This window comes from Mirounga leonina, unplaced genomic scaffold, assembly GCF_011800145.1.
Source record: "Mirounga leonina isolate KUSES-001 unplaced genomic scaffold, KU_Mleo_1.0 Mir_92, whole genome shotgun sequence".
Taxonomy (NCBI): Eukaryota; Metazoa; Chordata; class Mammalia; order Carnivora; family Phocidae; genus Mirounga; species Mirounga leonina.
Genome location: NW_023270852.1, coordinates 3,667,789 through 3,694,352, shown reverse-complemented (window position 1 = coordinate 3,694,352; position 26,564 = coordinate 3,667,789). Strand labels below are relative to the sequence as shown.

The 26,564-nt window shown below is 43.0% G+C and overlaps 1 protein-coding gene across 1 annotated transcript in view; it reads left to right on the top strand.

Moving 5' to 3' along the window:
- SPON1 (spondin 1) overlaps window positions 1-26,564 on the top strand; it is a 244,865-nt gene that overhangs the window by 57,477 nt on the left and 160,824 nt on the right. Inside the window, exon 3 of the mRNA XM_034995093.1 lies at window positions 8,434-8,567. Coding sequence (XP_034850984.1) covers window positions 8,434-8,567 — 134 coding nt within the window. The remainder of the gene's footprint in view (window positions 1-8,433; window positions 8,568-26,564) is intronic.

Here is a 26,564-nt window from a genome sequence, read left to right as displayed (position 1 = left end):
ATAGGAAAAGAGCACAGGCATTAGAGCCAGGTAGGGTTCAAACCCTGGCTCCGCCCCTGTGGGACTTGGACAGGTTATTTAACCCATCTACCTCACAGTCATTTCTTCAAGGATAGGCTTGTCAGTTTCGGGAGGAAATGGAAACAATATATGTAAAGTCCTTGGCCAATATAGTACTCATAAATGGTAACTATTGTTATTATAATTAAGGCTATTAATTACCATCTAGAAAAACAAAGTCCAAAGTCAGAAGGAAGTCCAGGGAATTGTCTAAGAGAGCTAAGGCAGATATTACAGCCCAGACAGAGCTGGGAATCTCACAACCAAAGGGAGGAGGCGAATAGACCGAGTTCTTCAGCATGCAACTATTATGTATCAGGCTGTGTGCTACGTACTGGGGAAACAATGAAAAAAAAAACTAAGAGACATGGTGCCTGCTCTCATGTAGCTTACAGATTATTAGAGAAGTAGACATTAATCAAGGAATCAAACAAAGTATGTAAAATTAAAAAATAAAGTGCCTGAAAGGAGAGAGATGTATCATATGAGAACATATAAGGGAGGAAATTGCCATAGTGAAAGAAAACAGGGAAGGCTTTTCAATGAAAAAGATGAGTGAGCTGAGATGAAGTAAAGGAGAGAGGGAGGGAAGGTAGGAGGGGGGAAGAAGGAGGAAGGGAAAAGATGGGAGGGAAAAATGAAATAGGAATTGTCAGTCTTTGGCAAGAGAAAACACAAGTCCAAAGTAGCCAAGTGCAGAAAACAAGGAGGGAGATGGCACAGTATGAGGCTAGAAAGGTAGGAAGGCAGAGATTCAACTCTGTTAAGGATTTCAGTCTTGATTCTAGAAGCAGTGAAAATCTGTAAATTGTTCTAAGGAGGGAGATACTAGAACTAAATTTGTGTTTTTAAAAGATCACTTTGGCTTGCCATGTAGAGAATTAGAGAAAGGCAAGAGAGAATGTACAAAGGTTAGTTAGAATAACTTTATTTTAGTTCAGATTTAAAATGATGTAGCGGGCGCCTGGGTGGCTCAGATGGTTAAGCGTCTGCCTTCGGCTCAGGTCGTGATCCCGGGGTCCTGGGATCAAGTCCTGCATCGGGCTCCCTGCTCCTTGGGGAGCCTGCTTCTCCCTCTGCCTCTCTCTCTCTCTCTTTCTGTCTCTCATGAATAAATAAATAAAATCTTAAAAAAATAAAAATAAAAATGATGTAGCTTAGTCTGGGTAGTAGTAGGGATGGTAGTAGGAATTCAAGAGATATTTGGAAGGTAAAATGGACAGCATTTGGATATGAAGGGGAGAAGGAGGGAAGAGCCAAGAAGGACATCCAGTGTTTCTGATTTATACAACTGAAGTAAGGCCAGGCTAGAGGGAAGATAGTTAAGTCAGTTGCTGATGGGGTAGATTTGAGGTAGTTTTGATCCAAGAGGAAATGCAAATAGAACATAGAAGTTCAGAGATGCATGTCAGAGGAGTGACCAAGACTGAAAATACAAACTTGTGAATCATCCACACACATAGGTAGTAATTAAAGCCATGAGTTGAATGAGATCACCTGCAGAGACAGAATAAAATCAGAACTGGAGAGGGTTTAGGGCTAGCCTTGAGCAATTACAGATTCAAAGGCCAGTAGAGGATGAGCAGCCAAAGAAAATGGAGAAAGAGTAGATAAGAAAGTGGAGGCAAGGAGGAGGGCAGGAAGGAGCTATGGCACTAAAGCCAAGCAGGGAGAGAGTGCTTTAAGAAGAAAGACTACAGAGAATTTACTGGATTAAGCATTGCAGAAGGCACTGATGGTCTTAGCTAGAGCTGTCTGGGTACCATGATGTTCCCAAAACTCCTGGAATTGAGCTGAGAATGAGTGGGACGTGAAGTGAAGACAGTAAGCATAGCCAACTCCTTCAAGTAATTTGATTGCAATGGAGAGGAGAGAGAGAACACCGTAACTGGGGAGGGATGAAGGGATAACTCAGAGTCACTTAATTTTTAAATGGGAGAGACTCAAATATGCTTAACAGGCTAACCGGAATGAGTCCACTGGGGCAAAAGTTGAATCTGGAGGGGATAAAATTCATTCTTAGAGTCAGGAAGAAGTGATGGGAGCAAAGCAGAAATGTAAGAAAAGTAAGGTTCCTCTGTTATAACAGCAAGAAGGAGGACAGGGTGGATGCAAATGAGAAAATGAAGGATTCTACATCTGATGACTTCTGATTTTTTCTGTAAAGACACAAGGTAAAACAATAAGTAAAGAGGAGAGATAAAAGTTGGAGGTTTGGGGAGAGTCGAGAAGATTTGAAATCATCATTGTCAAGAATGGGAAAGTAAAATAACAAATGGGAAGTATTTGACCAGAGTCTAACCTGCTAAGGTTTTATCAGATACACACAGCTGGGTAGCAGGGCAGACTCAAGGCTAGAAGTCAGTTAATATAGAAGACAACTGGCCTTATCATGGGGTGAACAGTTTATCTAAGGTTGGGATTTCATCACATCAGGAAGATAAAATGACAGAGAAGTAAGGGAGTTTTTAGAGTTTGTATACTATATATGTAAAAATAAAGACCTACAAATAGATAACACCATGTTGATAAAGAAGAGTAAGGAAAGGAGACTTGCTCTTCTAGATGTTAAAATATAGTACCATGGGTAGGGGGTGGGCAGGAGACTAAAACAGAAAGCCCAGAAACAGTATGAGTGTTTGGGGACCTGGTACATGATTAGGTTGAATATATGCCCCATTTATTGGGAAAGTCTCAGTTTTGCCTGTTATCCCAGAACAATGATTAATAACAGCCTTTTCATCCTTGTTTGGTCAATAACTTATGTTGTCATTCTATATATGACAGAGGTGGCATCACAAAAAGTGGGGCAAAGATGAATTAAGTAGCATAAAAGTAACTCACAGTGTGGACTTCTGATGTCCCAACCCACATGTAAGAAGTGGCAGTCAACACTGCATCCTAATAGCAAGTAAAAAGCTAAGCAAACTGAAAAATCAACAGCCCTTAGATCCATCAGAGAAGTTAGTTCACAGGGCAAACCACTGCCCCCAATACTGGGGAGACAGGACGATACAGAGGATCACAACTTACCAGAGCAGAAATCTCCCCATGCCAGCATAGGAAAACCTAAACTATAATTGCTAGATTGTTAGAGGCTCAGTGTGGACAATTCTGAGAGATAAAAACTCCAGAGGCACCCAATCATTGGGGTGGGGATGAGGGACAAAATTTTTGAATTTTACTTCCAGGAACTCAAATTCTGTTTGAATTTTGTTTTCACCTCACATATTTTGATACTCTCTTGTTAGGTGCATACACACTAAGGATTAGTATGTCTTCTTAGAATATTGACCCCTTGGGCGCCTGGGTGGCTCAGTTGGTTAAGCGACTGCCTTCGGCTCAGGTCATGATCCTGGAGTCCCTGGATCGAGTCCCGCATCGGGCTCCCTGCTCGGCAGGAGCCTGCTTCTCCCTCTGACCTTCCCCCCTCTCATGTGCTCTCTCTCTCATTCTCTCTGTCTCAGATAAATAAATAAAATCTTAAAAAAAAAAAAAAAAAGAATATTGACCCCTTTATCATTTTGTAATGCTCCTCTTATGCTTGATAACATTCCTTGCTCTGATGTCTGCTTTGTCTGATATTAATATAGTTACTCTTGATTTCTTACAATTAGTGTTAGCATTGTGTATCTTTCTCTGTCATTCTGCTTTTAATTACATGTGTCTTTATATTTATAGTGGGTTTCTTGTGGACAACATATCAAGGTCTTGATTTTGATTCACTCTGACAATCTTTTAGTTGGTATATTTAGACTATTGATATTTAAGGTGATTATTGATATAGTTGGATTAATATTTGCCATACTTGTTTTCTGTTTACCTTTTTGTTTGTTTTTATTTTTGTCTTTCACACTTCTGTCATTTTTGTCTTTGACCATTTTTATATGATTCTATTTTCTCTCTTTTCTTAGCAAATCAATTATACTTCCTTTTTTTATTTGCTTTTTTAGTGGTTGTCCCAGAGTTCACAGCACTGGAGAACACTTCCCCTCCCCAACACCTTACCACCACATTACTAAAGGCCTATTTACTTCAATTCTTTTTACCCAGAACGACATATCCACCTTTCAACAAAAAATTAAAAGGCCTACTAAAAGGCAAAAAAAAACACAATTTGGAAAGACAGAGAAAGCATAAGAAGCAGACTTGGATATAAATCCAAGATGTTGGAATTATAAGACTGGGATATACCACATTCTGGACCATAAAATACACCTTAACGAATTTAAAAGAACAGAAATCATACAATGTCTGCTCTCAGACCACAATGAAATTAAACTAGAAATCAATAACAGAAAGATAGCTGGAAAATCCCCATAAACAACACATTTCTAACCAACACATGGATCAAGGAAGAAATTTCAAAAGAACTTTAAAAATATTTTAAACGAAATGAAAATGGAAATACAACTTATCAAAATTTGTGGAATGCAGCAAAAGCAATGCTTAAGGGACATTTGTAGCACTGAATGTATATATTAGAAAAGAAAAAGATATAAGAGCAATAATCTCAGCTTCCTCCCTAGAAAAAGAAAAGAAAATTACATCCAAAGTAAGCAGAGGAAAAGAAGTAATGAAAATGAGAGCAGAAATCAATGAAATTGAAAACAAGAAATCAATAGAGAAAACCAACAAAACCAAAAGATTGGCTCTTTGAAAAGATCAAAAAAAGTGATAAGCCCCCAGCCAAGCTAACTAAAAAAAAAAGAGAGAGAAGACAAAAATCACTAATATCAGAAATGAAAGAAGGAGCATTATTATAGATCCAATGGACACTAAAGGAATAATAAAGAGCTATTGTGAACAACTCTGTGCCCACAAATTTGATAACCTACATGAAACAGACCCAATTCCTTGAGAGACACAATCTGTCAAAACTTAAACAAGAAGAAATAGACAATCTAAATAGGTCTATATCTATTAAAGAATTGAATCAATAATTAGTAATCTCCCCAAAACAGAAAGTACCAGACCTGGATGGGTTCACTGATAAATTCTACCAATTCATTTAACTTATTAATTTAATTAATTCATTAAACATTTAATGAAGAAATTATACCAAAACTCTACTTTCTAACTCATTCTATGATGCCTGTGTCACCCTAACACCAAAACCAAAGACTTTGCAAAAAAAAGAAAACTCTAGACTTCTATTTCTCATGAATATAGATGCAAAATTCCTCAACACAATGTTAGCAAATCAAATCCAACAATGTACAGGAAGAATATATACCATAACCAAGTGGAATTTATCCCAGGTAATGCAAGGCTGGTTCAACATTTAAATATCAATTAACATAATCCATCACTTCAGCAGACTAAAGAAGAAAAATGTGATCATTATCAATAGATGTGGAAAAAGCATTTGACAAAACCCAACATCCACTCATGATAAAAACCCTCAGCAAACTAGGAATAGAGAGGAATATCTCAACTTGATAAAGCACATCTACAAACAAAACCTATTCCTAATAGCATAGTTACTGGTAAGAAACTTGAAGTTTTCTCAATAAGATCAAGAACAAGGCAAGCATATCCCCTCTCACCACTACTTTTCAACATTACACTGGAAATTCTAGATAATGCAATAAGACAAGAAAAGGAAATAAAATGTATACAGATTGGGAAGGAAGAATTAAAACTCTTTTCTCAGATGACATGATTGTCTACATAGGAAAGTCTGAAAGAATCAACAAAAAACCTCCTGGAACTAATAAGCAATTATAACAAAAGATTACTGGTTGTCAGGGGTTGGAGGGAGGGAAGGATGAATAGGCAGAGCACCAAGGATTTTTAAGGCAGTGACACTATTCAATACAATACTATGAAACCTCAGTGGTGAATGCATGTCATTATACATTTGTCAAAACCCATAGAATAAACAGCACCAGGAGTGAACCCTCATGTAAACTCTGGACTCTGGGTGATGATGATATGTTGATGTAGGTTCATCAGCTGTAACAAATGTACCAGTCTGGGGCTGGATGTTGATAATAGGGAAGGTTGTTCATGTGTGGGGACAGGGGGTCTATGGAAACCCTCTGCATTTTCTGCTCAATTTTGCTATAAACCTAAACTCTTAAAAATTAAGTTTATTACTTTTTAAAGTAGCTCACAGTGTGGAGAAAATGGAGTTGGAGCCCTACTCCATTTTATTAAAAAATAAACTCTAAATGCATAGAAGACCTAAATGTGAAAGGTAAAATTATAAAGCTAATGGGGAAAAAAATACTGGAAAATATCTTAGTGGTCTGTTTTTTAAGGCAAGACCACAAAAGTGCAAGCCATAGGGAGAAATTGACGAATTTGACTAGATGAAAATTATTTCTGTTGAATGAAGAATTCCAAAAGTAAGACGAACCTCTGGGTGAACCTCCCACTACATGGTTTATATTGCTGAGAAGCTCTCATGTGGGTTCACAAGTAGAGCAGCATGAAGAGCTTCATTGCAGCAGTGTTTGTGGAGGTAAAGATCTGGAAGTCAGCTGACTGTGCCTCACGGGGAGAATGGATAAGTCAAATGTGGTCTATGCATGCAGTGGAATACTAGGCTGCAGTCAGAAGCAATGAATTACATTCACATATAGTAATTTTGACATACAGGTATCCCCACTTTTATGAAAGTTCATGTTATGCCACTTTGCTTTTACGGAAGACCTACACTAGTACCTGTTTCCACAACTGAAAGAAATCCAAAAAGGATTTTCACTTTTATGAAAAAGGCAAAAAGTGAAAATAGCACTCAGCATTTATTTTGCAGTGAGCTGTTTAAAGGCAGCGCACACCTGAGCAGCAAGAGAAATAATGCTATACTACACTCAGCATCTCAGCATTAAGCCCCATATAGCTTTGAACTGTGTCTGTGAACATCTGGGTTTTATCTTGATTTATTTTATGCATCTGTTTGCAAGATGTGTCCTAAGGTATCAGAAAAGCCTAAGAGAGGTTATTTTTGGGGTCTGGGAACACTCAAAAAATTTTCCATATGAATTCATGGTAACTGCTTCTTCAGTTTATACCATTCCAGCTTACAAAAGATTTCATAGGTATGCTCTACTTTCAGATAGTGGGGGAAACCTGTATCTTAAAAGCATAAGATTAAGTGAAAGAAACATTAAAACACAAAACAATTCTATGTAACTTCAAGTGAGTTACATATATATGTGTATATATATATACATAATATATATATACATAATATATATACACACATATTTTATATATACATTATGTATTATATAAACATATGTATGTTTATATATATACACACACACTCAGGAGGACATATATAAGTGGGAGTAGGATAAAGAATATAGATTAAATAAAATATAATAGAAGATTGCTTTTGCTTTGTCCGGGGATAAAAATATATGATGAACTAAGGAGTTTGAGTGACTTCATTTTTTCTTACCTGCTGTCCTAAAAGGAATATGAATTTTTAAAAGTAAAATAAATACAATATGGATATTATCTTATTAAATTGTATTTGAAGACTAAATGAGTAATTCAGATAAAGCACTTAGCTTAGTGTCTAGCACATACTAAACACTCAATAAATGTTATCCGTTATTGTTATTAGCACTACTCATGACACAGCTACTTCCAATCAATTGGAGTTGGCGCTTAAGACCTATTGGATTTAGATGATTTCCCCCAAGGGATCCTTCCAGGTCTAACAGTCTGTAATAGCACTAGAGGGATAAGCAAATTCTGGCAGCAGACCCAGAAGCAAATGGAGAAATGCTGAACCAGTCTTGGGGAATGGGAATGGCTACCAGTTTTTTTGCAATGTCCAAGGAAACCTTGATGGTTAACTTGGGAGAACACCAACACAATGCACAAACTCAGGAGGTAGAGACTGCCAAATAAACAGTGCCATGAAGCTGGGATGGAGTTTATGTACTTTGGAGGACTTCCTCCAAAGGGGTGTTTTCTTTTAGCATTTCGATTTCAAGTTCTAAAACTGTAGCTGAATTACAGATTTTAGCTATTTAGAGAGTGTTGGCTTTGGATTATGCCCTCCCCCTCCTCTTCCTCCTCCTTCTCCTCCTCTTCCTCCTCCCCTGAAGTGGGACCCGGTTATGAGAGTGAAATAAGCAAGATCATCACCTAGTGGCCTGTTCCTCAAAGTGTTGACACTAGATCCTGGTCCCAGAGAGCAGAGCACATGTGCCAAATCCTTGCCCTCATGTTAATTCAACAAGCATCGACTGGAACTCTATACCAGGCACTATTCTGGTGTCTGGGGATATAGAGCTGCTAACACACAACGACAGGTTTAAAAATAAAATTAAGGAAGTGTCAGCTCGGAAACTTAAGAAAGAGCCTTCCCAAAGTGACATTGCATTTTAATGTGTTTACTTTCCATAGATCATAGATGAAGAAGAAACACAGTTTATGAGTAACTGCCCCGTCGCGGTCACTGAAAGCACCCCACGGAGGAGGACACGGATCCAGGTGTTCTGGATAGCGCCACCCGCAGGAACAGGCTGTGTGATTCTCAAGTAAGTGAGTAAGGGGTCATTAGAACACTTCACTCTCCCTCCCTGCAGTCTGTCATAGACTTCATGGTGGGGTTACAGAAAGAAGAGTGGCTTTGTTGGGGCATCAGATGAGTGGCATCAGCCCTCTGCCCTTAGTTATCTCAACTCTGAAATGGGGTCAAGGGCCATCACTGATGAAACGCTATAAAAGGAACCATTCGCCCAAATCTCTAATACGGAGATTGCAGTGATTCTCGAATTCAGTGATTCTCCTGGCCACGCTCTAGCTTCTAGAGATATTGATACTCGCGCTGGCTAAGAAAAATTACAAATCAGGTAAGGATAATCTCTGACTTCCTCCATCTGGAAGGAATTGCGCTAGGCTGACCTGAAACCTAACTGTAACCTCTTTAGTCTCTGGCCCTCCTTTATGATCTTATTTTCTTCCTCTTATCCTCAAAACTGCCCTCATGTGCCACTTCCTATCTGGTCTCCTGATCCTCCCTTTGTTAAGTTACAATGCATGATAAGAGGTGCTAACTTGGGGGCACCTGGGTGGCTCAGTTGGTTAAGTGTCTGACTCTTGGTTTCGGTTCACGTCATGATCTCGGGGACATGAGATCAAGTCCTGCATTGGGCTCAGCTCTCAGCACAGAGTCTGCTTGAGATTCTCTGCCTCTCCCTCTCCATCTGCCCCTCTGCCCACTTGTGTGCATACTCCTGTGCACGTGCTCTCTCTCTCAAATAAATAAAATATTTGTTTAAAAAAAGAGGTGTTAACCAGCTAATAGTTTTCCTGTGAAAGTAGCATTATCTCAAACCTGTGTCTCCAAAATGGTATGCCGTGGGATGATGTTCAGAGAGATGTAAATAGGTGGGCAGGAAACCAATTTCTACAGTTAAGTAAGTTTGGAAAATGCTGTAGACTATATCCCCTTCTTACAGATTCACAACATATATTAGCAGATTCAAGGTTTTGCAAAGTCCTACTCAAATGAAATGTGTTTAACTTGGTTTCACCAGCATTTCCCAAACTTATTTGACTCCCTTTTTTCCTGAGACATATATTAACATTCACCAGTTTGGGAAATGCCGCCATACATAACCTATTTTAAATAGATTTAAAGACCATGTAGAGGGATACTGGGAATTTTAGGATTTCAGACAGGCAAATTGTCATAGGTAGATGGACAAGGCTCCAGTCCCAGCATCCAAGAAGCCATTTTCCCATGAAAATTCCCAACCATCTTCCTCTTATTTGAGTCCTCTGGGGCCTTATTTATATATTTGGTTCATCTGTCTACACCTCTGGCAGGTGGACATTTCTACGGTCTTAGAACTGTGGTTAAATTCAGCCCACCTCTGAGGGGCTACTAAGGAGGCATTCCAACCAGGCAGTCCAGTCCCTGCAGCTTCTGGACTCAGCTGTGCCTGGCTTATGAAAAAAAAAAAAAAAAAAAAAAAAAAAGCCCAATGAGGTCTCTGGAAGCCTCTGTCCATTGTCCAGCCCCAGCCCGGGCTTTGTCTAGCCTCCCTTTGCTGCCACCTATCCATATATCACTTGTTTCTTAGTTTGATGCAAGCTGAACGTGCTTACTCAGATTCCTTGAGAAGTTTGTCTCTTGGCATCAATCTGTATTGGTGGGAAAAAAAAAGGGATTAGCAGTAGAACTTTTAAATATGAAACCTTATATATAAACCCCAGTATAGGGGCGCCTGGGTGGCTCAGTCGTTAAGCGTCTGCCTTCGGCTCAGGTCACGATCCTGGGGTCCTGGGATGGAGCCCCGCATCGGGCTCCCTGCTCGGTGGGAAGCCTGCTTCTCCCTCTCCCACTCCCCCTGCTTGTGTTCCTTCTCTCGCTGTCTCTCTCTCTGTCAAATAAATAAAATCTTTAAAAAAAATAAAAATAAAAATAAACCCCAGTATATAACATGTATCTAGTATCTAGCTGAAATGTGGGAGAAAGCCTATGGAAATGAAGGCCACTGAAATGAGAACCAACAGGGGCTCCTTACAGAGGGCTGGCTACACAGCAATGGATTCAGCTGCCATCAGTAGCATTTGGCGAGGACTCCAAGACTGGCCAAGGGGTGGGAAATCTTTGTAGGGGAATAGAAGGGCAGACTGCGGGTATGTTCTGATTGGAGGGTAGGTTATTAGCACGGGGAAGCTGGAAGCGGGATAACTGAGAGTAGAGCATCTTATGTAACTGGTTTGGAGAGCAGAGTTGGCTTTCTCTTGTTGGTCCTGAGTTGGAAATAGGGGAGGCAATGGGGGCAAAAATTAGATGAGCTGGTAGTGAGTGACAAGTCCTAAATGTTCTGGCTGACACTGTAGGCGTTGTGGTTCCCAGGCTGGTTGCTGCTGAGTTTGGGGGTCAGAGTTCTATTGTTGTGGTCCTATGTGGCCTGCCTATTGTCCGCTGGTGTTTGCGGGGTCTCAGCCTGGAGACCAGGTTCCTGGCGTGGCTTTCTGGTACGCACACTCTTGTCCCTGGCTGTCTGGTCACTCCGCAGAGCCTGGGGCTCTGAAGAAGAAAGCTGGAAAACGTTAGATTTATGTGGTGAGTCGTCCTGCTCTGAAAATCCCGATCCTTCTGGCTCAGATCTCTGGTTTTCTTTGACTTACTGTTCTCACAAACCAGAAGTGTTTGATCTTCCTGGCAGAAGCCAGAAAGGCCTCTCTTGTTTACCCGTTAGCAATGAACATATGTGAACATATGTTTATCCATGAACAATGAACAAGTGTGGCTTGTTCGGTCCCTCGTTCTTTCAACAAATGTAACTGAGCTTCTATTCGCACAGGCATGCAGGATATATAGACAACTGACGTATGTGCTTGGCCCTCAAGGTTCCACGGGCCAGATGGAGGAGAGAGAAAAGGTCAACCGATACTTTCTATGTACCAGTAATTCAGCAGGCACATCTAGCGGGTTTTATCAGATTTCATCTTCCTAACAAACTACTTCCATTTTACAGAGGAGATCCCAGGGAAATTAGGCGAGTTTCTTGAGTCACATATCCATTTAACTCCAAAGCCCCATGTTCTTCCTTTCTTTTGTTGGTTCTTTCTTTCTTTTTTTTTTTTAAGAAGGTATCTGGAGGAACAAACCAAAGATATCTGGCATAGATGGGAAATCAATATCTACTTCTGTTTCTCAAAATGGCTATTGGTTGTCCCACATCCATTTATTGAAGAGTTTGTCCTTTCTCCAATTGCTTGAAACGCTACTTCATCAAATATAAAATCTTGACACAGGTCCAGTTCTGTTCTGCTGGTCTTTTTATCTATTTCTGCACAAAACCCACACCATCTTATAGCATAATTTTATTTTATGTTTTGGTAGCAAGTCATCGCCCATTAATCTTCTAGTTCAAAATGTTCACGGCCATTCAGGCAGATTCATATTTCCAAACGAATCGTAGAACAAGTAAATTGTAGTTCAATAAAACTTATATTGGAATTTTGAGTGGGGTTGCATTGAATTAATAGTTTAGTGTGGGAAATGTCAGCATCCCTACAATATGTTTCCCCAGTCAGAAATATGGAATATCCCCTATTTATTTAGGTCTTTTATATCCTTCAGTAAAGTACTGTGATTTTTCTTCACTGAGATTGCACATTCTTGCGTGGCTTTTTCCTCATAGGTATTTTATAGTTTCAGTGCTTTTGTGAATGGGCTCCTTTTTTGTTCCTATTATACTTTCTAATCATTGATTGCTTGTGTTTAGGAAAACCATTGATTCTTGTACTCTGAGTTTGAATCTGGACACTGTTGAGTTCTCTTGATCTAATGGCTCATTCGTTCATTCTTTGCAGAAATTATGAATAAGTATACCTTGTGTTTCCTTTTCATGTCTTAGTTTATTATCTGTCACCTCTAGTACACCCATTAAATGGTGGTGTTCATGCTTATTCCTGATTTTAATGGGGATTCTATGATCTTTTACTCTTTACGTATAACATGAAGTACAGGCTTCAAATTGATGCTTTAATCAAGTTGAGAAGGACTCTCTCTCTCTCTCTTTTTTTTTTTTTTTTTTTAGAGAGGGAGGGAGAGAGAATGGGGTCAGGGAGAGGGAGACAGAAATTCTTAAGCAGGCTCCATGCCCAGCGTGGGAACCCTGAGATCATGACCTGAGCCAAAATAGAGAGTTGGACACTTAACTGACTGAGCCACCCAAGTAAGTGCCCCGAGAAGGACTCTTGATCTAGCTGAGAAAGTTTCCTTCTTTTCACATAGAAGGCAGCATTTGGGGAACTGGCCAACCAGTATTCCCTGTATACCTGCCATGTGCCCAGAGCATGGGAAAGGCTCAGGGTATAAACAACGATCCTGACTTCCAAGGTATTTTCAGTCTGGTTGTGGTATAAATAAAAATATGCATGCAAAGGTTAGCAAGCCCAAGGCAAGCATGAACTGGGGACAAATTAAATGTGGTTAATCAGAAAGGAGATGAGTGAGGAATGGAATAATGGGAGCACCAGAGTGTCTTGGAAAGTTAGTGTATATCTTGAAGGCTGTAGTAGGGTTTGGATAAATGGACAGAAGGATGAGGTTATTCCAGGTGACGGGGGTGGACCTAGTGAAACTGAGGTGAGAATAAGAATGGCAGCCCTGGGAGACAGACACTGTGAGATTAGAAGGTCTTTGGGGGCCAAAATCCATTGCTAAGTCATGGAGGTCTTTTAGTGTCAAGATGAAGAGATTGAATTTGAGTCAAGAGGAACGAGGGAGCCATTAGTGGTTATTAAATAGTGGACTGACATGCTGGGAGGAAAGTTCACTAAAAAGTTAGTAAGGACACTTAAATCTGGCAGCAAAGCTCAGGACACATGAAAGGAGAGATGCCGACTTTCTTGCAGAACCTGCGCTTGCAAAAAGGAGCATTTGTGTTGCAGCGTTTGGTTAATCGTCCTGGTAGGATAAGCTGCAGAGTCTGCTAAATTCCTGTAGATGACAGCTCTGAAGCCTGCTTGGTTAGTTGTGTTCCTTAGTCCAGGAGGGCAGGAAGGGAAGCACATAGCAATTACGCCTTTGCTTTTGGGGCAAACCTGACACCATTTCCATTTTCCATTCGGATGCAAAGATTTGAACATTTCTAAATTACAGGCTTTCCAGGCAGACCTCCTTCTAGCCTTCTCCCCTCACATGAATGACCCAGCACTTAACGTTGCCCCGGCATGCCACATTGCTGCCAGAAGGCTGTAAACGGGATAGCAAGGTAGCAACTGAGGGAAAGAGCCCCTGTGAATAGAATGCTTGTGTACAGACCCCACCAGAGGGAAATCGCGTCTCCTTAAATCTGACAGCTTTTGTCCCCTGAAGTGACCTGCTCCTTTCATACATTTATTACCTTTATGACCTACGTTTATTACTGGGTTTCTGACACCCATTCGTAACTTTCCGGGAGGGTCTGAGATGTGGGTCCTCCTGCTCCTGAGGAGATAGTCACTGGTGAACCATTTGGGGAATTCCACCTCATGAAACAGGGGTTGGATACAGGGTCCCGGGAGTACTAATAGCCAAGAGCCACGCCCTGTTCTAGGGGCATTACAAATACTTAGGTAATCCTCGCAGCCACTCTCTGAAACTGATACGATAGAGGGCACTGAGGCACAGGAGAGAGTAAGTAACTTGCCCAAGGTCGCCAGGTACATGACAGAGCTGTGATGTAAACAGACGTTCGGGGCTCCGGAGTCTGCGATCTGTACTCTACCATCACAGATAGGTGCTCCTGGGTCAGGTTCAACTCTGACTTCACTCTCTCCCCCCAACACCATTAGCTGCCAGATCTGTCTCTTCTGTCTCCCACTTGCTTCGTATTCATGGCCTCATCCACAGACACTTCTTGCCCCAGTATTACGAGAACCACCTCATTGCTCACGCCGGTTCCTTGCCCTCTGCTCCTGCCTCTGGGGTAAGACTTGCTGTGCTCATGCGCAGCTGAGTCACACCACTTACCTACCAAAGCTGAATGGTGCTGTCCGTCACCTTCAAGATAAAGTCCAGAATTTTAATCAGAGCATTTAAGTCTCCCCATGTCCTTTACCAGAGTCCCTGATCAGCCTCTTCTTGCCCTGAATCCCTCCATGAACCCTGCGCTCCAGCCATTTCTGTGTGCCCATTCTCTTGGTAACATTTATTGAGAGCCTCCTGGGTGTAGGCACTGAGGACTCAGAGGCTGTCTGAGGATGTCACATACGAAACAGATCAGGTTCACGGTCTTTCATCGGCAATTTGGAAATCCAAGAAACTCTAAAATCCAAAAGATTTTTTTTTTTTTAACTCATTGAGGGCCCGAACCTGCCCGGAACTGACTTGAAGTTGTTCATGGTCTTTTAGTGTAAATATTCATGAGCTGGATGCTGCCCCAGACCCTGATAGGAAATGGTACAAAATATATGGAGTTTGCATGGTATTGTCTTTCTGAAATCCAAAAATATTCTGAATTCTGAACCACACCTGGCCCAGGGGGTATCAGATAAGGGAGCTTTGCCCTGTTGATACAATCCCTGGTGGGAAGTTTGGCAATGACAAGTATCACTCCAAGAGTACAAAGGATGTGGCCCCATGGCAGGACTGGATTGTACATAAATGTTAAAAAGAAGCAACTCATTTCTTGCCCAGTTTCATCACCTATCCCCAGCTGCAGCTGCTACAAGATCGGAGAACTTATTCAGTGTCACCCATTGCCAAAAAATACAGTTAGCATGGTGTCCAAGGCCCTTCCTGACGTGTTTTAGTCACCTCGACAGCCTCATTTCTAGATGCTGAGACTGAGCCTCTTGGAGGGGATCAACTTTATTCCTCTTGGTGGCCCTGGTGCAGGGATTGGCAAATCACAGCATGTCAGCCAAATCCAGCCCACTGCCTGTTTTCGTGAATAAAGATTTATTGGAATACAGCCACATTCATTCATTTAGGTATTGTTTAGGGCTGCTTTCATGCTATAGCAACAGAATTGAGACGTTGCAACAGTAAAATATTTTTTCTCTGGCACTTTCTAGAAAATGCTCTAATGCATACCCCAGTGCTAACAACTTAGTCACTGCTGATTCCTGTCCCAGGCCCTCTGAAAAGCCCAGCTGAGACAAAGGCTTGTATTCAGGTGGTTTATTTGGGAAGTGATCCCAAGGAGCAGGGGATGGGGGTGGTAGGCAGGGCATGATTCAGTCAAGTGTTATTAACTTGGCCATCACTGTAGGCAACTGGTGCTTGATCCCACCAGGACCTTTTGAGAGGCCTTATGACACATGTCTCAGAACAGTGTGCCCAGGGATAGAGGGGGAGGCCGTTATCCATTGGCTTCCAGCCTCCAGTGATCAAGGTTGGACCCACAACGTGAACTCCCCACACACTTCTGGGTTGTACACAGGTGAGCGGTCACCAGATTCTGAACCCAGACTGTAGCATCAGCGAAGCTCAGGGACAGGAAGCAAGAGCGCCCCATGCGGACAAAGTGTGCGTCATGCAATTGCAGTAGGGCAGAGCTGGTCCCTGCTGTCCCAGTGAGTGGGGTCAGAGCTGGGATGGGAGGATGTGAGGAGGCCGGCGTACAGAGGTGCCCGATGCATCGATAGTGTGCCTGACAACGTGGGCAGCTTATATTCCTCACCAAGCACTGGGCTAGGTGCGCCGCATGCCTTATCTCACTTAATTCCCATAAAAGCCTCTAGGGTCTTCTCTGTTTTCTCTGTAGGATTTTCCCATTTTGTCAATGAGAAAACCAAGGTTTAGAGAGTTCATATTCAGGGTAATAAAGCAGCTAGGTGATAAAGCTGGGACTTAAACCCACTTCCACCTGATGCCAAAGCCTTTGTTGTTAACGAAACACCACTGAACTACCCTGACTGAGCTTGACCAACCCCCACCTGCCCACCGCCTTCTGCCTCCGTTGATCTCTGAGGTCTGTGAGCTCAGAGCCCCTCCTGTAAACCAGGAGGTAGGAGACTGTCTGTTGGCGGCGTGGAGGTGGGGGGAGAATGTTGTTTCCTAAGGGAGGAAACTAACTGCCATTTGGAAAGTGAAAACAAACCCTGCACCTGGCAAAAGAAAGACTTATCCCTGGGAAGAGAGGCTGGGTATTAAGGAGGAATTAGGGAACACTCATAATACTTTGTAACTTCATAGAGCTCACCGACCCTTTTTATCTTAGAAGGAAATAACAGAGGAGGCTCACATGAGATGACTGTGTATGATTTGGAGGAAGCTGGCAGCGTTAGGAGGATCTGGGGTGCAGCTTCCCCCACAATTTTTCTGGCATGAGGTATTGAGAAGAACCACCGCATCCTTGTTGTAAGTCAGGGGGGCTCTTGACATCAGCAGGACCGACCAGGGGAGGAAACCGGGAGTGGCCAGAAAGGAGCTGGGGACCCCTGAGCCTGTTGAAGTGGCTGGTTCTGGGACAGCACTCAGAAAGTTGGAGGCGATGGCTAAAAGGGCAACATGTGCTCGGTTTAGGAAGATTTCGATGCCTGAAGACCTATCATCTAACGGGTAGAATCCAGATGCCAGGAGTTCCTGCGAGGCCAGCAGTGGCACGGTTGCAGGAGAGCGGTCCAATGGCAGCAGTGTGATTCAGCAGCTGGAGTCCCAGGGGCAGGACCCAGCCCCCCTCCCCGGGGCGGGGCGGGGGGGGGGGGACTGGCAAGCGTTAAACAGGAAGTGCGTTAAACAGAGCTCCAGGCGCTGCAGCAGACCGCCGCGCAGGTGGAACCCTGAAGCCCGGCTCCCCCGACCGCGCCAACGTTGCAAGGGGCCGGGGGCAAGAGTACGCGGCCTGTCCCCATTGTGCACCAGGACCCCGCGCCCCACAGCAAGATGGCTTCCAGTCCTCCCCCACTGATGGAGCAGGAGCTGCTAGTACCTTCCCTGCCCCGGTCAGGGTGGGATAAACGCATGAGATTTTGACCCTGGGGACATTTTTTAAAAGTTAAGATTCAGTTCACATAACGTGAAATTAACCATTTTAAAGGCATCAGTTCTGTGGCATTTAGTACATTCGCAGTGTTGTGCAACTGCCCCCTCCGTCTCGTTCCAGAACATTGCCACCGCTCCAGGAGTAAAACCCCTCCCCCGGTAAGCAGCCTCTCCCCATTCTCCTGCCTACAACCCCTGGCAACCATCAATCTGCATTCTGTCTCTATGGATTTACCGATCGATCTTTCAGATAAATGGAATCGTACAATAGGTGGCCTTTTGCATCTGGCTTTTTTCACGGAGCATAGTGTTTTTGAGGTTGATCCATGTTATAACAAAGTATTGGTACTCATTCCTTTATATATCTGAGTAATGTTCCATTATCTGTATATTCCACAATTTGTTTACCACCCCTCCCCCCGTGGGCATTTTTGACATGGAATAATCAAAGTATCAAACTGGAAACGTTTGGGCAACAGTGAAAAAGTACCCAATGGTGTCACACCTACATATATTTAGTCTCTCTATTTTTTTAAACCGGGCAATACACACAAGAGATGTGTTGTTCCACTCCTGAGCCACACCCCATCCCTGAGAAGGACAGTGATGACTCGGGGACAAGGGTAGAAAAGGACAAAGAATTGGTTCCACGTCTACTTTGTCTTTCAGGGTCATGAAGTAAGTGTGAAACAAGTTAGCATCTTCTACCCTGTCACCAAAATGGCTTGATTAGATCCTTTGCACCCAGTATGGGACTGCAGTAGAACCAAGTCATATAAACTTGGGCATTCGTTACTGCCGCTGGAAGGGGCAAGGGCAGAAGCCCTCCAGAGAAGCAGATGATGCTGATCATCCTCTGCAGAGGCCCACAGCTCCATCACCACTCATTTTCAACTACTAATCAGAGACTTGTCCCTGAATTGTGAGCCTCCCTGCAAGCCTGCTTGCCACAGACAACACTCAACATAACGCCAATGAAGAAATGAAATGACATAAAAGGAAAGAACGTTCCCCACTCCTTCCATGATTGATTAGTACAGGCTGATGGCAGTTCCATTTGTCCCTGGGCATTTCCCGAAGATTTTACATCAGACTGCCCCTGGAAGCCAGGAAAATAGGAGAAAAAGCTCTCTTATATCTTAGTTCTCTGCTATTCATAAATGAAAATCTTGTTAATTTAGAGTTTGACAGCTGTGGTGCATTTGTAAGGCCAAGACAGCTGTCATGAGCACTCCGGCTTATTTTTCAAACAGATGTTTAATTTGACTTTAGTGCTATTGCCAATTTTTTAGGAGAAAAAGAGGGGGAAGCAGAAACAGAAATAATCATTATATTCATCATTTGGTTTCCTTTCAAAACCTAAGTCGGCATGATGAACGATGACCTCAGACTTGCTCTAATTGCAGTTTTGGGCACAGGAGTGGTTAGCTATCATCTACTACATGGTCCAAGGTCCATCCTTCCTTTTTTTTTTTTTTTTCCGTAAAGTCAGAGGCTGTTTTGTGATAATTACACCCAGACACTGAACAAAGTCCCAGCTACCCAGAAAAGCCTTCCAGAGTACAGAAAAAATGGGGGAGTGGTGAGCATTGGGTGACTGGGCCACAACGCCAGATGAAAGCCACACGGCTGAGTCTCGTCTTGCGGCTATGGAATCAGGAAACCAGCAAGAGCAAACAGACAGAGCCCTTGGAATGGCAGCCAGGGTCTCCCACTCACTCTCTTCCTATCTCCCATGCTTCTGTGGCTCAGGCAGCTGGGTTCATGCATGCTCACAGTGTGCAAATCGGTCTCAATGTATAAAATTAAACACATCTGTGGCTCCACGTAGAAATCTGATGAGTCAGAATGTGCTTGAACAGGCCCCGCTGTTCCAGTCCACGTTGCTTGGAGGACTCTTCCTTCACACCAGCTGTGTCGCTAGGTAAACCTACTTCCCGGATCTGATTTCTCTACCTTTGCTTTTTTGTGTTTGGCTTTCAGTGGTCTCACTTGGCTCCCACTTTGTACCACCATCCACAGCCTTCTTTGACAATCCCTCCTTAATGGGGACAATATATGCAATAACACACTCCCTGCATATCTCTGTACCCGTCTCTTTGTACACTGAGATGGAAGACACCTTGCCACCTTCCTTAGTCAACAACTGTGACATGTGCTATGCTAAAGAAGAATCCATCCCAAGGAAAAATTTGGCAGATGTCCTGGATCCCAGCTCTGAAGTCATGGTTTGAAGGAAGAATGGTCTACAGCTTCATCCAACTAGTGCTAGAAATAACAGGACACTCTAAACAGAACCAAGGTGGGCTCCCAGGGCCAGTCTGACTCCTCAAAGAGGGGGCCCCACATCTTTTTAAATAGAAAGTATTCTTTGAAGATTATTAATCAGAAACTAATTCTTCCTTAACATACAGATACACCAGGCTTCTGCCATGGTGACCACCGAAGAATTACGGGGAATCTTTAGGGAATTATTACATGTATCAAAACCTCCTGGCTGTTGCTTGCCACCCCACCATCTACCTAGGGCTAGACTATGGGTCCATTCCTCAGGCAATTTCTCCCCATTTTTGCTCCATACTTGGAGCTCTGTCGCTTAATACTCCACATCACACCTAAGGCCAAGCCACAAAGGTTAATAAAACGTTGTTGAAAGCCTGGGGAGTGCCAGGACGAAATTGTAGCACAGAGAAACTATAATCGGCTTCTAGATTTTGGCTGCTCCTAGGGCCCAGAAGCCCAAGCTCATCCTTGGGGCGGGGGGGAGGGGGGGCGGGCGTGGAGAGGGGTGGGGGGAATCCCCTGCTCCTCATGCTTGGTGAGCATCTGGCTCTCTGCCTACCCTCGGTGGCTGGTTTACTTCCCCCCGAAAGAATGCCTTTACACAAATCCCAGTTGCCCCAAATTCCAGACCCAACTCCCCTCTGGACTAGTTCATTCAGCATTACAGATACAAAGGTGGAGTCACAAGTCAGGTGACCTGAGATTGAATTCTGGCTCCACCACTTAACTAATGACATTAGGCAAGTCATTTTAAATTCCCAGTGCCTCACGTGTTGTGATGAGCACTGGGTGTTATACGCAACTAACGATCATTGAACAGTACATCAAAAACTAATGATGTACTGTATGGTGGCTAACTGAACATAATAAAAAAATTTTTTAAAAATTTAAAAATTTCCAGTGCCTCAGATGCCTCCCCTGTAAAATGGGGATAATAATAGTACCTGCCTCATAGGATTGATGTGAGGATGAAAGTGTTTAGAACAGCATCCGGTATAGAATAATAAGCTCTATAAATGGCTACAAGACTCTTGTTGTTTTGTGATTATTGCTTCACATTTGCAATAAAATGAAGAACTCACATACATGTTTCTTTTTTTTTTTTTTTAAGGTTTTTTATTTATTTATCTGAGAGAGAGAATGGGAGACAGAGAGCATGAGAGGGGGAGGATCAGAGGGAGAAGCAGACTCCCCGCTGAGCAGGGAGCCCGATGTGGGACTTGATCCCGGGACTCCAGGATCATGACCTGAGCCGAAGGCAGTCGCTTAACCAACTGAGCCACCCAGGCGCTCCCACATACATGTTTCTAAGACAAAAGTAGAGGCTCATCCCTGGAAGTGAATTCCAGTTTCTGACCCTTAGGACAAAACCGGTACATTCTGAAACCTGGTGTAAAGCTTTAAGCCCTATTAGGTTTTAGTCTCACTGTGTCTGCTTTCCATTTGCTTGTTTGCTCCTTGCCAGTTCCCATACACAATATGAAGTGCTGTTAAGAACCACATAAAACACAATAGTCATGTTGAATTTCAGACCTCGAGACCAGGGAAAATAAAAACCAAAATCTAACATCAAGAGGAAGACCAAGTACAAATAGACATGGGCTGTACATTCCCGCAGATTTGTAAGAGTAACATAATGGATTGCAGCCTATTCAATAAAATGGAGAGCTGGGGGCTGTCTGATATAAATAAGTACATGTGCCACTTCAGTGAATGAACAAATAAACCAACAAAGACATTTGGAAAGGTTGATAAGGAACAGGATGTTTATATCATCGCAAAGTCTCTGCCCTCAAGGTGCTTAATAACGGCAAAGAGCCAAACAGGAATGTCTGGCAGACACCAGTGATAGGACAAATCTAAATTTAAATCACGAGCCCCCTGATAGGATGCAGTGAGAAGAACGCAGCATCACTTCTATGATATTCCCACTAAAGACGCATAACCTGAGTCTAATCCTGAGGAAGCATCAGACAAGCTCAGTCATTTTATAGAATTACCTGACATGTAATCTTCAAAGAGTTTCAAAGTCATAAAAGTCGAGGAAAGACTGAGGAACCATCCTAGACATAAAATCTAAGTGCATTCTGTGATTCCAAACTAGGTCTTTTGGCAATAAAGAGACAATTTAAGTCAAAACTGGAATAGGGTTTGAGGGTTGGATGTATTAATGTTAATTTCCTGTGTCTGGTGGCTGTGTGTGGTTACACAGGAGAAGGTCCTTGTTTGTAGGAAATACACAAGAAAGTACTTAAGGCAACTGGACATCATTCAACCACCTGCTTGTAGATGCTTCAGGGGAAAACAAGTTCTTTGTACTGTTCTTGTAAGTTTTCTTTAAGGTCGAAATGGTTTTGAATTAAACAGGCCCAGCGCAAAGGCAGGGGCTGGTGGGGTAGAAAGGAAAAAGGGAAAAGCTGCATTTGTATCTTCCCTTCTAGATTTTTCCCTTTTCTTCCTGGTTTCCTCCTCTCAGAAGGTTGGGCTAAGATGTGGATGAGAGTGTCCTGGGCTCAATCAAGAATATAGGCAAGGACTCTTGCCAGGCCTGATCTCCAGGCTAAGTTCATCTGTTCCTTGATTCCTTCCCGTGGCACCATAGATCTGTACCGGGCACCATGCCCAACAGCAGGGATGCAGAGATGAGCAGGACACAGCCTCTTGGGAACTCGCAGTGGCAGGAATAGGACTATATGGTGTAAAGGAGCCACACTGGGAAGAGTGCAGGGCTGGGGTGGGTGGGCACCCAGCCGAGTCTGGGGTGGTGCAGAAGGTCCAGAGAGCACAGTTCGTAACCTGACAAATAAGGCAATAGGGGAGAGAGAGGGAGGAGACAGAGTATGGCATTGTCCCTAGCCCAGAGAAAGCAAGGAATGTTTGAGAACCTGCATGTGGAGCCAGATGGTAGAGCAAGAAAGAGTGCAGTTGTGGGGCGGCGGAGGGGCGGGGGGGGAGGCGCAGAGGTGGTGCTCTATCCTTTCCTTCACCAAAACATCCCTTCTTGGAGCATTCAGCTGGGTATTGCTCTAATTTTTTAATAACAAATAATAATAAATAAAATATGTGCCGACATACCTTCTTATGATGAAAGTAGTATTGTCCCATTTTACAGAGAGGAAACTGAGGCACATCAAGTCCAACATCGAAAGCAGTAGAGCTGCGATTTGAACCCCAGACAGCCCAACTCCACAGCCCAAGCTTTTGCTCTGCCACTCTACTGTATGAGTAGATCGTTGACGAGGATGAGTTCTCACGAGGATTACTGGTCTTTTATAAAGAGGGTTGTCTTTTATATCTAGTTCTCTAACGGTAGGGGCGAATGGGGGAGATGCTTGGGAATTGCGGTGGTTGGTACATCTTACCCACTCGAGTCACTCCGCTCTCGCCTGCTTGCAGCCTCCCCTGCCCGCACTGTCAGCAGTCGTGTGAGACCAACTGTGGGCCCAGGTAAGCCCGGAGCCAGGGCAGCTCATGATGGAGGAAGGAAACAAAGAGTCAAATCACAGAAGAAAGACTGAGGGTCAGGTCCAAAGGGCCCTCGGTGGGAAAGGCAGTCACAAGGGGGCGAAACAGGGCACCAAGCTGGATCAGGGTGAGCAGTTCAGGATGGAAACTGTAAATAAGGCAAAGGTGTACGAGGCCCCTTGGTATGTGGTGCTGTAGGTGGCCCTTGGCCTCAGTGGGAAGAGAAGGCAATGTGTCTTTCTCCACCCTCTAGCTCTCCTCCACAGGACTCAGTTATTCATCCTGACAAACATTTAGTGAGCATTTACTATGTGCCGGGCTTGTGCTAGCTATGGGGAGGGAAGAAGAGAGAACAAGGCTGAGGGACTGGCACGAATATTGATCTGAGAACCTGAAATGCCAGGTTCTCTCTTAAACAAGACTGCATTTCCGTTTTCACTTTAGCCCCTGGAACAAAGCCAGGAATGTGGGAGGGAAGAGCCAGCCCTCCCCCTCCCCCCCCACCCCTGCCCCCCACCAGCAGCCTCTATCATGGCCATTTCTAAAACAGCTTTTTACAGAAAGTCTAATCTCTCTGGCCATCACTACAGATTCTATTCCTAATCACATTTTGCAAGATGGTTCTTGACAGATTGCAGCATTGCACTAGAGAGTTTGCCCCTTGCAGATGGGCTCTGGAGTCGGTCAGGTCAAGGGTCAAGTCCTGGCTTTACCAAGTCTGAGTGGGTTTTCCTCCCTATAAAATCGAGATGAGGAGCTAAGGCATAGTGCCCCTTTGCATTTTTTAAATAGTCTACGCTTTACAGACCACCTTCCCAATACTCTTGCAAACTTGACGTCATAGTCATCATGGGAAATTAAGGCTCAGAGAGGTACTGTGATTTGAACTGGGTCTTCCAGACCCTGAGTGTACAAGTCAAGATAGAAACCTGGTCTACACTTTTAAAACAGAAAGGATTTGCTGTGCTTTTGCTCCTTTTCTTTTATGATGATCAAAGTCACTGTAGAACGCTGGGGACACCTACATAGACTCTCTTTGACAGTAGTTTTAGCTCGGAATTTCCTTATTGCATGGGAGTCATGAGAGTCCAGTGAAGAAAGCTGTGGTTTGTGGAGTCAGCCTCATTGGGTTCCTAATCCTGCCTCACTGATTAAGAGTTACGTAAACTTGGTCAAGATACCTGGTCCCTCCGTACCTAGGCTTTTTTCATCTGTTACAATAGTACCTACCTCATTGACGGGAGAATTAAACAAGACCATCTATGCCAGCGATTTTCAACCTTGGCTGCACATTAGAATCACCTGAGCAGTTTTTTAAATTCACCAATGTTCTGGTCCCCGCTCTGGAAATTCTGATCTCCTTAGTCTAGGGTGAAATCGGGGTGTCAACACTTTTTAGAAACTCCTCCAAATGATTTTAATGAGTAGCCAGGGCTGATGTTAAAAAGAAAAACCACAGACCCAAAATGGTGTCACTTAGGTTAAGGCTTCAAGTCAGTAAACCAAGACTTAATACCTAACCTAACTGCAGTTACACCCCCCATGGAATATAACTTTATTATTTTTTTAGGGGGCTAGGGGCAGAGGGAGAGGAAGACAGAGAATCTTAAGCAGGCTCCACACCCAGCACAGAGCCTGACACGGGTCTCGACCCCATGACTCTGAGGTCATGATCCAAGCCAAAATCAAGAGTCGGACACTCAACCAACTGACCACCCAGCTGCCCCCAAAGAATATAACTTTTAACAAGCCCCTCAGGAATTTTCTGGTCAGCACTAATAAGGTAATCAGTTCCATGAGCCCTTTTTATCTGACAAAGGAAGATAAAGTAATTCATCTACTAGAATCCTTTTATCCCCAAATGAAGGTGACCTCACCTGAAACAATCCTTTTTTTTCTGTTTTTTGACTTCCTTGTCCTGCCCTTAAAAATCTTTGTCTTTCTGTAGCCCTTTGGAGCTCTTCTCTACTTGGTAGTTGGGATTCTGCCTGTTTCATGAATTTATTAATAAAGTCAATTAGATCTTTAAAATTTATTGACTTTTTGTTATTTAACACTGAGAACCCTTGAAGTATATAAAATCCTTACTACAGAGTACCTGGCACATAGTAAGGACTCAGTAGATGTTAATTGTTATACAAGCTGATGATAAGGTCAAGGCCTGTGGACTAATGCTGGTGAATAGGTATGAGCATCCAGTGGGCCCAAGCTACTGGGGGTAGGTACCAAGATGAGCAAGAGAAAGTCCCTACTTCATAAGGGCTTAATTAACTCTTCAACTGGGTAGGAAACACATAAATACATGATAAGTTAAATAGCAACATGAGGTTTAAAGTTGAAAGAAGAAAGGAAGCTTCGGCATAGATGCTTTTCATATTGGTTTAGTTCATTACTGCTCACAAGAGTGGACATGAGCCCAAATCTGTAGAGCAGAAAACTGAGACATAAGCTGTAAATCATCTACTACCCCCTGAAGAGGTAGGTCCAGGATCAAACCTGACTGGAAAGGTGGTTCTCTTATACCATATCTTTATCATTCTGAATTCATAGTGATTATAAAGAAAAAGTAATGAACTAGTTGGGATTAGAATTGAGAAGGTTTAAAAACAGTCCTTCTGTATGTATGTATATACCTGTTAATCTGTTTATCATTCTTTCCATTTATCTTTCCTTACTTCCATCCATCCATCCAATTCTGTTACCCAACATGGCCATAAAATAAGATTTTTAGGGAGCCTGGATAGTTCAGTCTGTTAAGCGTCTGACTCTCGATCTCAGCTCAGGTCTTGGTCTCAGGGTCGTGAGTTCAAGCCCTGCCTTGGGCTCCATGCTGGCTGTGGAGCCTACTTAAGAAAGAAGAAGAAGAATATATTTAGTTTAATCAAATATTTTGGCTAATATGCCAAACTTTGGGGTATATTTGGGGTATATTTTAAGTGAAGTTTAAGTGAAGTTAAAAAAATTATCATTAAACTTCACTTCCAGTAAATCACAGAGGAATAGTATAGCTGAGGATATGCTTTAAAGATGCTAATGGAATCAGAGTATTTAGTGCAGATTAACTACCCCTCCTAAACAGTAATACAAATAGAGGAAAACAAAATTAACATGATTAAATACATTCAGAGACTATTTATTCTGTTAATTGTTAAAATTTAGGCAATAAACTGCAAGAGACTTGCAGCTGCAGCTCCAGAATAGCTGGTCCTCCCCTCAGCTGCTGCTAATTAATGCGGTTTTCCTAATAACAGTTTTCTGATAGCAGAGAGACAGGGGTAAGTCAAAACAACTTCATTTTTATGCTGATAAGCCCTGACGACAACAACCAAAAGAGCCCAACGGGATC